Source organism: Sciurus vulgaris (genome assembly GCF_902686455.1).
Source record: "Sciurus vulgaris genome assembly, chromosome: 9".
NCBI classification, from domain to species: Eukaryota; Metazoa; Chordata; class Mammalia; order Rodentia; family Sciuridae; genus Sciurus; species Sciurus vulgaris.
This window is the reverse complement of record NC_136469.1, coordinates 113,644,365-113,661,994: the sequence shown is the minus strand read 5'-3', so window position 1 is coordinate 113,661,994 and position 17,630 is coordinate 113,644,365. Positions and strand designations below refer to the sequence as shown.

At 33.1% G+C, this 17,630-nt stretch overlaps 2 protein-coding genes across 6 annotated transcripts in view; both read right to left on the bottom strand.

Moving 5' to 3' along the window:
* Positions 1–17,630, bottom strand: part of PDS5A (PDS5 cohesin associated factor A) — a 142,941-nt gene that overhangs the window by 63,423 nt on the left and 61,888 nt on the right. For 4 of the 5 annotated variants that reach the window (XM_079152790.1, XM_079152786.1, XM_079152787.1 and 1 more), the window contains exons 3-8: positions 13,622–13,825; positions 12,999–13,085; positions 12,376–12,473; positions 8,729–8,855; positions 5,775–5,855; positions 3,886–4,026 (exon numbers count right to left, since the gene is read on the bottom strand). In XM_079152790.1, the coding sequence (XP_079008916.1) occupies positions 3,886–4,026; positions 5,775–5,855; positions 8,729–8,855; positions 12,376–12,473; positions 12,999–13,085; positions 13,622–13,825 (738 nt within the window). The remainder of the gene's footprint in view (positions 1–3,885; positions 4,027–5,774; positions 5,856–8,728; positions 8,856–12,375; positions 12,474–12,998; positions 13,086–13,621; positions 13,826–17,630) is intronic. The other variant, XM_079152789.1, reaches the window with a different exon arrangement.
* Positions 15,871–16,886, bottom strand: LOC306669421 (peptide chain release factor 1-like, mitochondrial). The gene has a single exon (XM_079153379.1). The coding sequence runs from the start codon at positions 16,473–16,475 to the stop codon at positions 16,062–16,064; it is 414 nt and encodes a 137-aa protein (XP_079009505.1). The 5' UTR covers positions 16,476–16,886; the 3' UTR covers positions 15,871–16,061.

The following is a 17,630-nucleotide window of genomic DNA, read 5'->3' as shown; positions in this document are numbered from 1 at the left end:
TTGAGCACTCAAGGTTTAATCCCCAGTACTAAAAGGGGGGGAAAAATCTGTTCTAGTTTACTAGTGACATCACATTTTAATATAAATTATTTTGAAACCATATGTTGTGTGAATTTTTTTTTTTTAAATTCATACATTCATTAGGAAAGAATTTGTAATGCCTAAAAGAAACTACTCATTTTTTTTTAGGAGTTCAAATACAATGTTTCTGTAAAGCAATACCAGACATTGAACAAACCAATCTCTGGGAAAAGAAGTTCAAATGGGAAATTAAAACAATCAGACATAATCTATTCCTTAACAATAGTTTACACTCAGGAATAGAAGTTTTCTAGGTAAAACAGACACATTTATATCAAAGTTATAAAAATGATATCAAGTTTTACCACAATTATGAAATAAAATGATCTTCTCTGACAAAGATTTTCTTTTCATCGTGACAACAATGCTGAGTAGGTACTGCCTTTCAATAACTGCCAAATTTACTAGTTGGCATAATTTTCTTTTAAAGAAAAATTAAATCTCTTAAATTTCAAATACAAGAATAAGTGGAAATTTTATTCTACTTGTGAGTAAATCAATGCTTATTTCAAATAATGTGACATTTTACATTTATAAAACTATTGAAATAAAATTGCTAAGTGAAAACTAGCTCCTCTTGCCTTTGTAAAATTCAAATATATTCCTTGAGTGAAGCTGGAATGATTATAATGATGGAAAATATTTTTGGTGCAAAAAATCATTTGGTCTTTCTGATGTACAGATGATATATTATTAATCTAACCAAAATTATTATCATATGAAGATAGGACATACTACAGTATTTGAATTACAACTACATATTTTAATAAATAAGTGGGCAAAATGAGAAATTCTCCATGAACGATTTACCAATTACTTTTCAAAAAGAAAAATAAAACCACTATAGCTCCCCCCCCTTTGAAGTTGAAATCATCAGTATTTATTTTGATTTTTCATTCAGCAAGCACAGTGAATACATCAATCAGATAATTCTCAGGACAGCAGTCTATGTTATCCCTGGTTGCCAACAGAGTTTTTTTTTTTTTTTTTTTTTTTTTTTTTTGCAGTGCTGGGGATTGAACTCAGGGCCTTGTGCTTGAGGCAAGCACTCTATCAACTGAGCTATGTTCCCAACCCTGCCACTGTAGTTTTTATTCTGTCTAATCCTAGCTGGAAAAGATAGCAAATTTTACTACTGTTTCTAATTACAATATAATTGATTCCTAACAATTTTCTGTGAAAAGTGCATTTTTAATTTAACCAAAATAAAGCAAACATGAGTGTTTTAAATCTGGCAAATAAATGTAAGCCTCCCTCCCTCAATTCCCACCATAAACAAAAATCTAAAATGTAAATGTAAAATTCCTGTCAATTTTAGCCAATGTTGCTAAGTAGCATAATTCCAGGGTATCCCTTACAAATATGAGAACAGTATTGTGTGGAACTATAAAACAGATCGCACATAGAGCATAGTACAGAGTAAAACCAAAGAAACTTGTTTTGAAGTATTTTCTCAAATATTTTTATTGTTCTCAGAGACTGTAACCAAGCACTGTGAACTATCAAAGGAGGCTATAAGATTTAGAGATAAAACTTCAGAAAATCACCACAGCCATAAAAATTTCCTAGGCGATCTGCTTAGCACATACTGTTGATTCAAAAGAGGCACCCTAATAATACCTAGTACCTAGACTAATCTAAATCTTAAGTTTCTTCATTTCAGATGAGAAGATTAATAATAGTACAGGCTAGGATTTCAGAAGAGAACAAATAAGAACACAGGTGATAGCATCTGTTGTTCTAAGACAGTAAACAAAATATTTTATTATTACTATTTAGGCACAGTACTAAACTTTTAAAAAGCATGAATTAGCTAATATAGAAAAACATAAAGCTCAATGGCCTTTATTAGATATACTAGTATGTCTTACTATAGGGTTAATTTTTTAAAAAACAATAAAAAATTATGAAAAAATTCATATTCCTGTACCTCTAGATGAAACAGGTATGAAGTCAAATTGTACCAATGAAGAAGAGGTAGTATATAAACTAAAGGAATAACTAGAACCATGATAAAACTAAAAAGCTTACAAACAATTTAGCAAGATGCTACTACTCAGTGCTAGCCATTTTGTTGTGATACAAAAAATAAGGGATCAGTGGAGCCAGACCTGACTGTGTGTGTGTGTATGTGGTGGGGGGTAGGAGAGTAATGAGGGCTGAACCCAGAGGCACTGTACACTGAACTTTTAAAAATTTTTGACACAGGGTCATGCTAAGGCTAGCCTTGAATTTCCTTCTCTTGCCTCAGCCTCTTGATTAGCTGGGATTACAAGGATGAGCAACTGTACCCAGCCAATCTGATGCATATGTCTGGACTTTTAAACAAAATCTCTTGGTTTTTAGATTCATTCATCGTTAGAAACTAAAAAATAAAAGTATCTCAATATGAGATTTTAAAATAAAAAGTATCAAAGGAAACCTATTTTCAGGCTGACTTTAGTTTATTAGCACCTCTGTTTTAGACATGTAAAAGGGGCATGAATAGCCACTACAGCTTTAGCAGCTCCCAGTTCACATTAAGCACACAAAGGGAAATCTAAGAAAAAATAGCTTCCAATCCTTGTTTAAAGGTTAAAAAGGCTTGACTTCACATCTTCAGACACTATGAATAGGTGGGGGGAGGAGATGTATCTTAACACTTTACAACTCAAAAATAAATTTAGTATAGAAACATCTTTATACTGTTGTTAAAATAAACTCTTTAATAAAAACCAAGCCACACATGGTGGCATATGCCTATAATCCTAGCGACTAAGGAGGCTGAGGCAGGAGGATTGCAAGTTCAAGGCTAGCTCAGGAAATTTACAAAGATTTTCAGCAAATTGGCAAGATCCCATCTCGAAATAAAAAACAAAAAGGGCTGGATGTAGCTCAGTGGGAGAGTGACTCTGGATTCAACCCCCAGTACCAAAATGATGATGACAATGATGATGATAATGATAATGACAATCAAAGCAATGCCTTATTTTCTAGATAACATTTTTCTAACAGTTTCTCATAAGAAAACTCTTATTGATAACATGTTCTTTACACCATAAATAGCAAATGCTTATAATAAAGACACTAACTGCACAATTATTATTTATGTTTTAATAGTTTGCAAAATATTTTATCTTAAGTTTCTCATCTCAAAAGTAAGAAATGTCATGTTACTTCTAATTATAGTTTGAATTAAGGATCAAATAAAATATTAGACATTAAAAACCTTTTAAAAATAACAATATTAAGCAAATAATATAAAGTGTTATCTTCTGTAGTTCAATTAAGATGGGGGATTAAGTGTCAAGACTTTATTTTTTGTTTATTGAGAAGTTAAGAATTCCTAGCTAAGTTAGCTAAAAAAAAAAAAAAAAAAAAACTCCCCAAGTCATTTAATAAAACTTCTGTCTTTGATCTATACCATAAGAGGGTCACAAAGTTGTAATTGAGGCCCTTTGAGCATTAAGCTTAAAATCTCACTGTTTTAAAATATTACTAATCAATGAATACAATTTAATAACAACATACTATATATTGCAAATTTCAAAGATAACATCATTTTTCAAATCTATTTAGTACTTGTGTCACTATGTTTTATCAGTACATATTGAACAAACAAATATATTACAATCTTGCAGTGTCAATTCTTCTCTCACCCAGAAGAAAGCTACTGTTTTATTTGAATGATTAAAAATGTATACTTTAGCTGTAACGATATAAATTGAAGTCACATTTTATTCCTTTACAGTTAAGGGAAAAACTCTGCAATTAACACTTTTTTTTCTTTAAAGCTTAAAGGGCTTGAAAATTGGTCAATCCTACCTTCAATTTGAATTCAAGTTGCGGCATGACAGACAATAATAAATGAGGATCTATAGCAAAAAGTTCCTGAATCAGATCAAATACATGTTCTGACAAATCACTTACTGACGATCTTCCCAGCACCAGGACTTGATTGAAAAACTATGGGAAATATTAAAAACAAAAATATGTATTTTATTTTAAAACTTCAACAGCTTTTCTATGAACATGTGTTTAAAAAAACAATAGCATCAGTTATCACACATAAAGTTGAAGCGGATGATACAGAATAGGTGTTTGAATCACTAACATATAATAGAACAGTCATCTAAATAGCAGAATAAGCTTCCAGGTAATATCAGATCATAAAAGTTACAGAGAGAAAAGTTAAAAAAAAAAAATGTTGACTGTGTTTCAAATAAGGATGACATTTCTGAGAATCTTAATTTTCATCAAAATAAAACAATTTAAACATGTACAATGTAGTTCATTACAGAGAATTTTACAGTTATTTCATTATAGTACAAAAAATTAAAATCTCAAACTGATTTTTATTTAAAAATTACTTTGAAAAAAATCGATCTAATTTTCCCATGCGTTTTAGTAATAAAAAGTAGTTAAGAGAGGGGGATGAGTTTATTTTTGTTAATAGCTATCCAGAGAAAGTCAAATACATTTTGACTCAGAAGACAGAAGGAAAAGTTGATGATACAAAAGTAAGCTGGTGATTTAAATGTATTAGAGAAAACAAAGAACATATAACATCATAAACATAAATTAAAAGATAGCACTCCAAACACACTAAGCAGATAGAATTGTATATAAAAATGCTGAAGAGGCAGTTGTATGCATTTAATATAAATCTGTATTTCTGCATCATAAAATGACATACTTCTTGGGCTGGGAGTGTAGCTCAGGGGGGTAGATCACTTGACTTGTGTGCCCAAGGCTCTAGGTTTGATTATCAAATCCCCAAATAAATTTCTTTGAAAGAGCCACAAAAATTGAGGGAGAAGATATTTATGTTTACTATGTGAACTGTACAAGGCAAGAGAAAAATGGGTATATATCAAGCTAAAGGAACATTTAAAGTAATTCATATGATAAATAAGACAATAGAGAAACAATACAAAATTTTACAGTACGTGAAAAATAGATACAAATATGAACAGATGTGCAAGAGAATTAATTGTTTTAATGAAGTAGAATTACACATAGTTCTTTTCCCAAGTTTTTTTTTAATTAAACTAAACTATTCAAAAGTTTTTAAAAACATTTATTTAACAACTATTCAAGAGGAAGAAACGGGTTTCAGAAGAACGATCAAGAAGACACAAAGAGGAAAATGTATAGATAAAGACAAACGCAAAGATACAGGGAGAATGTGAAAGAGATTAGCATATGTGGCAGATAATAAGATAAACAGAAATACAAATACAAATGCAGAAGAGGGGATGGGAGTTGTAAACAAATATTCAAAAAATAATTTCAACTATCTGGTACCCATTTCTTTTTTGGTTGGGGAATAAACCCAGGGCACTTCACCACTGAGCTATGTCCCCAACCCTTTTTATTTTTTGTTTTGACACAGGGTTTTGCTAAGCTGCTGAGGCTGGCCAGAAACTTGTAATCCTCCTGCCTCTGCATCCCAAGTCACTGGGATTACAGGTGTGCATCACCACACCCAGCCGTCTTGTACATATTTAAACCAATGCCAATAAAGTTTATGAGGATATGCTGCATTTCTTCCATTCTGATCACATTTGGACATATAAGTACCTTCATGTTTACTCTAAGTAGATAAAATTAATTATATTATAAATAAATCTGAGTGGGAATGGTTCTAATAAATTAGTATGATGGATTAAAAATTACACAATTATGGAATAAATATAGACATAAATACATACATTGGCAATGCATGCCTCAATAGTCTGGACTGTCCTTTTCAATAGGACTTTTGCAAGGTCGAAGGACTGTTTGTTTAAATTCTAAAAAACAATAAAAACATGCAGAGTTATAAATCAATCCCCAAATAAATTTCTTAAATTAATTGGTGAATTAATGAAACATTATCATTATTAGAACAGTGTAGTTATCAAGTCTACTAAAATTAAAAAAAAAAAACATTAATTCCATTCGAGGTTTTTCCATATCCTCTAGTTAAGTGGTCTTAAATGCAGAAGTTACAAACGGAACTCAACAAATCAAAAACTAACAAGCATTAGATAGCCCACACTGTAACCCTATATTGTTTCACTAAACTGAAAATGGACCTAAGACATTTTGGTTTTGTTTATCTGTTGATCAATGACCTAACAACTATAACCATGTACGCTGAAACAACCATAACTAACTAAACCACAATGCTGAGTATTTCTTAATTCAGTATTGCTTAATGTGTATTCTCAAGAAAGGCAGACCTGAAAATGTTCCAAAGAGAAAGATTCTTAATCAACTGTATTTTTGAAATGGTGAATAGTATGCTCTTTAAGTCCCAATGTACTATGTAACAAATTAAAGGATCTGAGAAAGACTACAGCAATGACACATTTAATTAAAAGATAAGAAAATATATTGAAAAATAAATACTTTTTTGAATAATACCTGTTAACATCTCTAGGCTACAAAATTTTGAATCAAGGTGAGATTCATTTACCATCAATGTACACCTCACAAAAAGAGGCTAGGACCCTACATTCTCAGTGATCAGTAAACATTTTATGTAAAGAGCCGTGTAGTAAATATTTCTGGTTTTCTGGGTCATCCACTCACTGCAGCAACTATATAACTCTGCTGTGATAATGTGAAAACAGTCATAAACAAATATAAAAGCAAATAAGCATGGCTATGTTCCAGTAGTCCCCATTTATCCTTGGGGGATTAAGCTCCAAGACCACAGTCAATGTCTGAAACCACTGATAGTACTAAATCCTATATAAACTGGTTGAGTACACTTGGGATCAGAAGGGTTTATGGCTTGGAACATTTGCATATACAAAATGAGACACCTTGGGAATGGGACCCAAGTTAAACATGAAATTCACTTGTGCTTCATATAGAACTTATACACAAAGTCTGAAGATAATTTTGTACAATATTTTTAGTCCACCTCTGTTTTTACTGCAAATCATCACATAAGGTCAGTGGAAGATTTCAGATTTCGCAGCATTTTAAATTTCAGATTGAATATGCTAAACCAATTATTTTTTCCTATTCTTCTTAGAACACATTTTAGTAACCCTGGCACATGATTTTTGTTGCTCTCCTTATTAGGTCAAGGATTTTTAACATTTTTCACTTAAAGGAAGCATTTTATGGCCTTTTTTTTTTTTTCCCTTGGCATACCTAAACTGCTGGCATCAATATTCTTATGTTTTGGGCCATCGTGAAATAAAATAAGGGTTAAACATAAGCACTGTGATACCAACCCATCTGATAACCAAATTGGCTACAAGTGACTAATGGGTAGGTCTCATACACAGTGTGGATACACTGAACAATGGGATAACTTACGTTGGATGTGATACACTGGACAAAGGGATAATCTGTGTTGGGCAGGACACTGCAAGATTTCATCACACTAGTCAGAACAGTATGCAATTTGAAACTTATGAATTGCTTATTTCTGGAGCTTTCCATTTATTGCTTTTGGACCATGGTTAACAGTGAGCAAATGAAATGTGGAAAGCAAAACCATGGATATGAGAGACTACTATACTTATGTAAATAAGTAATAATTCAGATTTGATGCATAAGCCATAGCTTCCTGACCTCTGCTCTAGGCTTTTAGCCATTAGCAAAAGGATAAAATAGTTTTAAACTAATGTTTCTATTTTTTTAAAGGTTTAAATCCCATTCATAAACATACCCTCTAGCAAGAATATAAACACCAAACATGCTATCTCCTCTCAAAGATTTTCTATTTTTTTAAAAAGTAATTTTTTTAGATGTTGATAGACCTTTATTTTATTTATTTATTTGTATGTGGTGCTGCTAGAGAAGTGCTCTACCACTGAGCCCCAAAGTTTTTCTCTTCTTCTATCTGATATATACTGTTTGCCATACTCTCAAAATTTTTACCAACTATAGATTCATTTGAATTAATAGAATGCAAATAATATTTAGAGAATCAAGAAAATATTAAAAATTAACCACATCTTTTTGTGAATAAGTATGATTAGACACATTGTTCATCTAATATCTGATAATAGGTTACAGAACCATTAGAGGAAAAGAGCAGGAGGGCAAATATCAACACTGGGGTAGGCTTGAGTAGAGCCCAGTGGTGGAGCTTGTGGGAAGCCAAGTCCTTCAGTTTCTTAGGAGGACCTGATGGAGAGAAATAGAAAAAGGAAACGGGGAGGAATGACACAGCTCTGAATCATCCTTTTCCCCACAACATTAACCATATAGCTCCCACTTCTGCCCAAATCATTCTCAAAGTACCTAAGCAAAGGTACAATATAGGTTCTGAAAAGAAATCTGCACCCCCACGTTCCATGTTACAAAGGAGGAAATATGTTTCTTTTTTTAAACGAAACTACCCAAAAAGATAATACCCCAACTCTTATAATTCCCAGGTTGGTTATGAGTGGTAAAAACAAAACATTTCTAGTTTCCAGAAAACAAGTATCACTTAACTGAATGAAAATCTTACACAATACATTAATCAATATATTTTCTAAAAAAAAAAAAAAAAAAATAGCTATAAGACTAATATTTGTTACTCTTTTATTTAGGGTTAGAGAGTGACAGTGGCAACAATTACAAGGAACTGCAAATGGTCAAAAACCAATTATTTGCTCATATGTGTAGCACTACCTTTAAATATTAATTTTTAATATCTTCATACTATACAGACCTTATGTGCAGGTATGAGGTTAATAAGAATGGAGTCCAATAATTCTTGAGTAACTCCATCACCTTCCATGATGATAGAACTCATCAAGTCTAGCATATGCATTTGTACCTTCTTATTGTGGCTATTGCTAAAAAAAAAAAAGAAGAGAAAAAGTGAAGCATAGAAAAAGACAAACTTCCCAGTTTAAAACAGTAATTTCAGATGTAAAAGGACTTTCATTTGAGGATACCATGCCAATAATGGCAAAAAAAATTTGACAGTTGCATTTTCTTTCTCCCTCTATTGATTACTACAGTAGCTGTAATTTATTGTTCTTCTAAGGTATTTTTAAAAAAACAAAGACAACCCTAATTTCTAATAAAGTATGTGGTATTCAATTTTCTTTTTCTCTCCTTCTCTAACACACACACACACACACACACACACACCAAAAAAAGGGAGAAAAAAAGACTTGTTTTGAACTAGGATTTTAAGAAAAATGACATAATTTATAATTATACTATTATAAATACACACAAATTAAAATGAAGGCTGAAAAGATTCAGGTATCATCTGTTAAAAAATCAACTTGAAATGATGAATAACTGACATGTTGGACAAATAAAAAATTTTAAAAATTTGATAGGAAAATTGTCAAACTGATAGGCAGTTTTCTCAAATTTAAGAAAGATACCCCTTTTGCATGCCTGCTCCTAAATACCTTGCTTACTTTACAAAACACCAAGACTGTGAAGAATAAATTATGTAGTTATTTCAACAGTGTCTGGAGATGAACTGAAGAGCTTGATGCAAAACAATACAAAACAATCTGAGCACTTGGCTCCCAGATGCTTGAAGGTAGGAAAGGAGTGGAGGGAAAAGAGATGAAAAGAGACTTTCACAAATCTAAACCAGTAAGTTCAAGACTTTCACTTCCAGCCAGTACTATGAAATAAAAGGGACAGGATTTACCCTTGTTATCTGTCACAACCAAAAACTGGATAAAATATATGGAACAGCAGTTTTCAGATATTGGACATCATGCAACCACTGCTGAGAGGAATAAGACCAACCAGGTGTCCCTATAATTTTCCCAACTTACACATGGTAAGTTTCTAGGATGTAAGGCAAGCCCAGCCAGAATCTAATGTTTCTCCAGATTTCTAGGCAGACTAGAGATAGCAGAGGGGCAGAATACCAGAGAGGACAGAGCTACTCCACAAGCTCAAAGAGTCTTCTAGTGGTTAATGATCAGCACATACACATGAAACAATTCCCTGACTTTGGAGAAAGATCCTACTTAATAGAGCAGAGGAAATAATCCCCAGAATTAACAATGGATTTGGAAGAGGAATCAGAATTGTATAAACCCACAGGTTCTAGAAGCTCAATGAGCCCCAAAGTTCAAGAAACCGAAAGAAAACTTCATAATACACCATAATCAAATCACCTGAAATAAGTGAAAGAGAACATCCTAAATCCAACTAGAGAAAAAAAAAATACATCATATTTCAGGAGAAAAAAGGTTAAAAATAACAAATATCTTGCTAGAAACAATGCAAGCCAGAAAAAGAAGGAATATCACCTTTAAAAGTATTAAAAGAGGGAGGGCTGGGAAATGGCTCAGAGTAGACCGCCTGCCCAAAACCCAGGAGGCCCTGGGTTTCATCCCAAGCACCAGAAGGTGGCTTAAAGATTGGCAAGAGAAGAGTATCAATCTAGAACTCTACATCCTATGAAAACAACATTCTAAAATGCATGTGGAATAAAATTTTTTTTCAGACATATGAAAGATGAAAGAATTCTATCACCAGCAGACCTGAACTACAGAATCTATTAAAGGAAAGTTCTTTAGACTGAAGAAAAATTATACTAGATATGAATCTGGACCTACACAAAGAAATGAAGAACACAAGATTTGGTAAATAAGTTCCTCTTTTAAAAGTCTTTTGTTTACTCATACCTAACTGTGAATTGCTTCAATTAATTTGATAAACAACACAGTTATCAAATTCAGGGAATACGGTCAAAGAAAAGTATGTGTATGTATCAGTAGTTTTAAGTGGGAGTAACTGTAGAATGCAAAGGAAGACTGAAATGGATGGTTAAAAGTTACAGAAGGGGCAGTTAACTTCACAAATTTGTGGTAATGGTTGATTATAATTTCAAAAGAAAAGCTTGCAAAATATTGGTACAATGCAAAGGCCATCAACTGTTCCTGTTCCTATAAATATATCCCCCTTTACAATGGTGCTACTCCCATTACAAGATAAGGAGTCTATCTAACCCAACCCTCTAATCTGAGTTTATCTTTGTGTTTGTGTGTTGCTTAGCCAATGAAACAGAAGCTGCCAAAAGTATAAAAAGTGCTCATGCAGTGAGATTTGCCCTTTCTTGATACCTCTGAAACCAAGTCAATAGAGGAAGAGGCTGGACTAGTCTACGGGATGAATGGATGACTCATTCATTCTATTATTTTGCCAGATGATCTGCCAAAGGACTGCAATACAGTAGAGAATCAGACTAGACAAAACAACTGCCAAGTTGAATCATGGGCTAAATAAAATGGTAGTTGTCATACACTATCAAGTTTTATATTGTTCTATGATGAAGCAAAAGCTAACTAATTCAAAAGTAAAGTTAATAGTCTACCATTTACTCTAATGGTCTGTCAGTAGTCAAATACCACGAAGTCTTTTCACATGCAATCTTTCTGTAAGTTTCTATCTCTACACTAAGTAAGTTTATTACATAGATGTTATCTAATTATATATTCTATCAAAGGAGAGAGGAAAAAATGATTTAGTAGTCATAAAAGTTTACAGAAAACTTTTTACATAATAAAGTATTGCCAGTATGCAGCCATTAGACACAGGGACCTATTGAATACCTGAAGTATGAATAGAGAGAAACATACTGAAATGATAAACCTTTTGGATACAGTGGGATAAATAAAATGTATTATTAAAATGAATCTCACCTGTTCTATCTTTCTTAATGCAGTCTCTATAAAATTTATAGCTTATGTGAGATATGTTATGTTTACATATAATGCTTAAGAACATACCTCATAATGATGCTTGGTTTACTATACAAAAAACAAACAAAAACTGGACTGCAGGAGTTATGGCTCAGGGGTAGAGTGCTTGCCTAGCATGTGTGAGGCACTGGGTTGGATTCTTAGCACCACATATAAATAAATAAAATAAAGGTCCATTGACAACTAAAAAAAAAAAAAAAAATTAAAAACAAAAAAACTGAACTACAATCAGAGTTTGGGCTCTTGTGTCAATAATTTGTACATGGGCAAGTTATCACATTCCCTCTACATTAGATCCCCCATTTCTACAAAGAAAGATCTGATTTAGGCAATGTTTATGATTTTTTTTCTAGCTCTAAAATAAGATATCAAAGTCAGTGTGCTTAAGAACCAAACTGTTATGACTCCCAGCATTATGATACATAGAATACTTACCATAAATTTAAAATGGTACATAATGGCAAAGACAGTTTTCAGGCAATAAAATTGTTTATTTTCTGATTCATATTTTCTTTTAAAGAAAACAATTCCTTATAATTCTAAAAAATTCTTATCTACATAGGTAGAATACATGACACTTCAAGGAACAGAGCAAAAGATAAGCAGATATGTTTTTCAAAAAACTTACTTGATCACAGAGAAGAGAGTCCTAAAAAGCTGGATAAAAATTTCATTGCAATCTTCCAATTCAAAACAGATGTTATATGATTTAACCCAAGCTAAATTCTTAAACAAACAAACAAATAAATAAATTACATATATACAGAATGGTTACACAAAAACAAACTCTTTAGTAAAATGTAAATTTTAGAATTATGAATCTATATTAAAACCTGTAAGATTCAACACATAAACTTATAAGTCATTTACACTGACTTTTTAAAAGATACACCTAATGGAATCTATTTTCTCAAACTGAAAAACAGTAAATATTTAGGAGCTGGTAGACACATATAAACATGAAATTTAAGGAACAGTGAAAATCCATTTTTAGATTAGAAAAAAATAAAAACAGAAAAGTGAAACTAAGAGGTAGAGTTTCAAATCATCTAACACCTTTTCCCAATATAATCACTTTATCTTTTCAGGTTATAAGGAATAATAAAAAGATTATATTTTCCTTACGAAATATAAAGGACATTTTATTAACTGGGCTTTGTATGAAACAAAAGTTTGATTTACATTATAAAGTTAACAGAAAGAATTTGCTACTATGAAAAGTCATATATTAAATAAAGTATTATATTTTACCTCTAATAAATAAAAATATCTGTTAAACTGCGGACTCTTTGTATCCTCCAAACCTTTTAATTGTCTGGTAATAAACAAAAATATGTCCTGTTTAAAAAAAAAAAAAAATATTAGACACAAATTCTTATCATTCTTTGATAACACACAAAGTCTATATATATATATATATATATATACACATATACACACACACACACAATCTGTTAAAAATTACAATAAAAGAATTCATTCTCTGGCAGAATACCTTGGAATTGGCCTAGTTCATTATTTTACTTTCACTTCATTAACTATCCTCGCTCTGCATTATGGAAAACTACCTTCATTTTTAAGGAATTGAATATGAGTTTTTCCATTATTATTTCCTACAAGTAAATAGGAATTTTCAGTGGTTTTGAATTTAATGTGTGAGTACAAAGTTGTAAGAAATAGAGGCCATTGATAATTGGTCTAAGGGTTGAGTATTCAAGGCTTCATAAAAATACCAGTCATTTTTGTAGATGCTCAATGAAAAATAATTTTATAATTTATGATATAATCTTTGACAATAATAATATGAAACTTGTTCATAAGAGTAACCTATAATAAAAATAAAAGCAAAATTATTTTGTAAAGACTACATTTACCTTAAGTTTATCGTGGGAAGTATATGGAGCTTCTGGGGCATAGATTCGAAATATGTCAGCCAAACAACATGCTACGAGGAGACGCACATCTTTATTAGGGTTCCTGAGGAAGAATTCAGATGCAAGATGCAAGGCTAGTGGGAGATACTGCTGTTTTTCATCTTCTGAGTCCTGATCCATATCCATAAAGGTCTTGACTACCATCTGTAAAAATACACAAAACAAAAGCAACATAATCAATTTATGGTACCAGTAGGAGATGCATATTTTTAAAAGTCATTGCTTGCTGGGCACAGTGGCTCACACCTGTAAGCCCAGCAGCTTGGGAGGCTGAGGGACGAAGATCTTGAGTTCAAAGCCAGCCTCAGTAAAAGCGAGATGCTAAGCAACTGAGTGAGATCCTGTATCTGAATAAAATACAAAATAGGGCTGGGGATGTGGCTCTGTGATTGAGTACCCCTGAGTTCAATTCTAAGAGACTAATAAGTTTCAACATTTGGATTATTCAGAGATGGTGTCGGTATTAGCACCAGATTTTTGAAAAACTTAAAACTCTATTCATTTTACTTAAATTTGTTTTTATGAGACAGGGTCTCTTTATGTTGCCCTAACTGGACCTGAACTCCTGAGCTCAAGGAATACACCTCCCTCAGCCTCCCAAGTAGTTAGTTTTCCTTATTCTTTTTTTGTTTGTTTTTTAATACTAAGAATTGAACTCAGGGTGCTTTACTATTGACCTACCTCCCCAGTCCTTTTTACTTTTTTATTTTGAAACAAATTCTCACTAAGTTGCAGAGGCTGACCTTGAAATTGAAATCCTCCTACTCTCCTGAATTGTTGGGATTAAAGGCATGTCCACAGTGCACAGTTCCTTATTCATTTTATATCAAGCCCAGGTAAGAGGTTCTTGGTTCCATTTAACAGGTAAACTGATTTCACATTTAGCAACATCAAATATATTTCTTTTTTAATTTGCTTTATTATTTTTTTAGGTACCAGAGATTGAACCCAGGGCACTTGACCACTGAACCACATCTCCCAGCCCAGTTTTATATATTATTTACGACAGGGTCTCACTGAGTTCCTTAGCGCTTCACTTGTGCTAAGTGGTTTTGAACTTGATCCTCCTGCCTCAGGCTCCCAAGTCACTGGGATTATAGGTATGCACCACTGCACCTGGCTCTTTTGTATTTTATAATCAAAGCTGCCTTTATAGGTTCCTTACAACTGCTATTTCATTTGACACCTTAACGGGTTTTGTACTTCAAAAACTCATGTTTAATGTTCTCATGTAGTAGTAATTCTGAATAAAATTTTAATTGTAAAAAACCACTGTTGCTATTTATGCCTATAAAATTAACAAATGCACATTTTATTTAATTTTTGTTTCCCCCCCCCTTTTTTTTGAGGTGCTGGGTAGGAATCAAACCCAGGGTCTGTGTAAACTGGGTAAACACTATATTACTAAGCTATATCCCCAGTACCACAAAAGCACATTTGAGAATTACTATAAAATTCAAATATAATTGAAAACAAATAAAGAAAAGCTGGGCGGTGGCACATGCCTGTAAGCCCAGGCTCAGAAGGCTGAGGCAGGAAGATTAGCGAGGTCATAAGCAACTCAGTGAGACTCTGTCTCTAAATGAAATACAAAAAAGGGCTGGAGATGTGGCTCACTGGTTAAGTGCACCTGAGTTCAATCCCCAGTACCCAAAAACAAAACAAAACAAAAAAATCCCTAGTTTCTCACTCAACCCTAGAAAATAACCACTAGTAACAAATATTTGTGTGTTTTTTATGATGGATGCTTTCTTTATAAGTATGCAAGTAACTATTTATTAGAATACTAAGTCATAATTTGTTCATATCTTTTTTTTTTCATGATTATGTATGTTTATTAATACATTGAGGGAGGTCTACATTAATTATGCATTAAGAATATGCATATTACTTCCCATTGTAAAAACTTTTTTTTAAGAATACTGGTGAGTAAGCACAACTGATGTGCTATAGAATTTTCCTAAGCTCATAAAATAATAACAAATCAACCTAAACTTTTTTTGGAAATAATTTCAAGTAAAGATTCATAATCTGCATAGTCCTTCAGTGACTGTATAAGTTCATCCAGTAGATAATCTCCTTGCATAAAAGTCTCAAGACTGTGCAGTGATTTGTTTATTCTGTGATCTGTAACTCGGTTCTGTGGAAAATTATATGTTCTTATTTTCTCTGATCTTCCTTTAGTTCCAACCTGAATCTTCCTCGCACTGTATCTTCTGCTTATTTCTTCCTCTAGACGCATATTATACAGCTTTGCCCGTAACTTTTTCATAGCCATCTCTCTATTTTTCAGTTGAGACCTTTCTTGTTGACATTCAGAAACAACACCTGAATAGTGTTACGAGAATTAGAGAGTTTTAATAGAAAAATCTTCTTATTATCAAGGAATACTCCTTTTCCTTCTCATTCTTCTTCCTGTTGGAAGATGAACGATCCGGACAGCACTGTCCGTGGTATTTACATGCTGACCCCCAGCTCCACTGGCTCGCTTAGTATCTATTCTCAAATCTTTAGGATCAATCACCAGATTAATCTCAGTGGGCTGGGGTAATATTGCCACTGTCATGGTGCTAGTATGGATGCGGCCTTGCTTCTCTGTCTTTGGCACTCTCTGTACTCTATGCACTCCCCCTTCAAATTTCATGTGTTTATAGGCTTCTGAACCGCTAATGCTGGCAGATGCATGTCTAAGGTCACCTATTTCACTTGGAAAGTATTCCAGGGTTTCAAAATGCCATCTTTTATATGCAGCATACTGCTGATACATATCAAACATCTCCGAAGTAAATAACATTGCCTCCTGACCCCCAACTCCTGCAGTTACCTCCAGAATCAAATCATTTTCATCAGTTTCTTCTGAGGGAACCAAAAGTAAGACAATCTGATGCTTCAACTGGGCTATTTCTTTTTGACACAAAGTTATTTCATTCTCTGCAAGCTTCCTTAAATCTTCATTCTCATCGTGCAGCAAGGGCTCGGTCTCCCGCAGCTCCTGCTCCTTCTAGCTCAGGAGTTTGGTGGCCGCTACCAGCTCTGGCCCCCGATAACGTAACTGGGCTTCTGACCCTGCCTGGTGCTCGAGGAAGGTCCGTAAGGGCCCGCCACGGGCCAACAGCTCCTCCAGGGGCGGGCTACTGCAGCTCAGGGGCCGGCGGGCTGCACCAACAGCCCGCCCAGCCCACAGACGACGGACAGCGCCCCACAGAAGTCCCTGTTCATATCTTAAGTATTCTTTAATGGTGGTTTATCTAAACTGTTATTACTGTCAAATATTGATGCTGTACTTTTATTTCTACATTGTCAAGACTTTTAATCATGAATAAGTATTAAATTTTGTCACAAATTTGGAGCACCTATTGGAATGATATTTTCTCTTTAAATTCTATGGATATACTAAATCCTGCAGACTTATTTTCTAATTTTAATCCTAGCTTATACTCATAAGGTCTAAGTCCAGCCCAATTTTGCATTTCTAATATAAAGTCAACATGGTACTAAGTTTTTTTTGTTCTAATTAGTTATACCTGATAATAGAATACATTTATACATTTTGATAGATCATGCATAAAAGTGTAATCTCTCATTTTTCTGATTATACAAATTATAGAATCACATCAGTCACGCAGTCATATATGTACATGAGGTAATGATATGTTTCACTTTACTATCATTTCTACCTCCATACCCCTTCCCTTCCCTTCATTCCCCTCTACCTAATATAAAGTAACTCTATTCTTCAATTCCCCGCCCTTTATTGTGAATTAGCATCTGCATATCAGAGAAAACACTAGGCCTTTGGTTTTTCTGGGGTTTAGCTTATTTCACTTAGCATGATATTCTCCATTCATCCATTTATGAGCAAATGACAGAATTTCATTCTTCTTTAAAGCTGAGTAATATTCCATCATATATATATATATATATATAAATATATATATATAAATATATA

Bases quoted from the DNA above. Each gene is read 5' to 3' on its own strand.
- LOC306669421 (XM_079153379.1), bottom strand. From the start codon at position 16,475: ATGTTATTTACTTCGGAGATGTTTGATATGTATCAGCAGTATGCTGCA.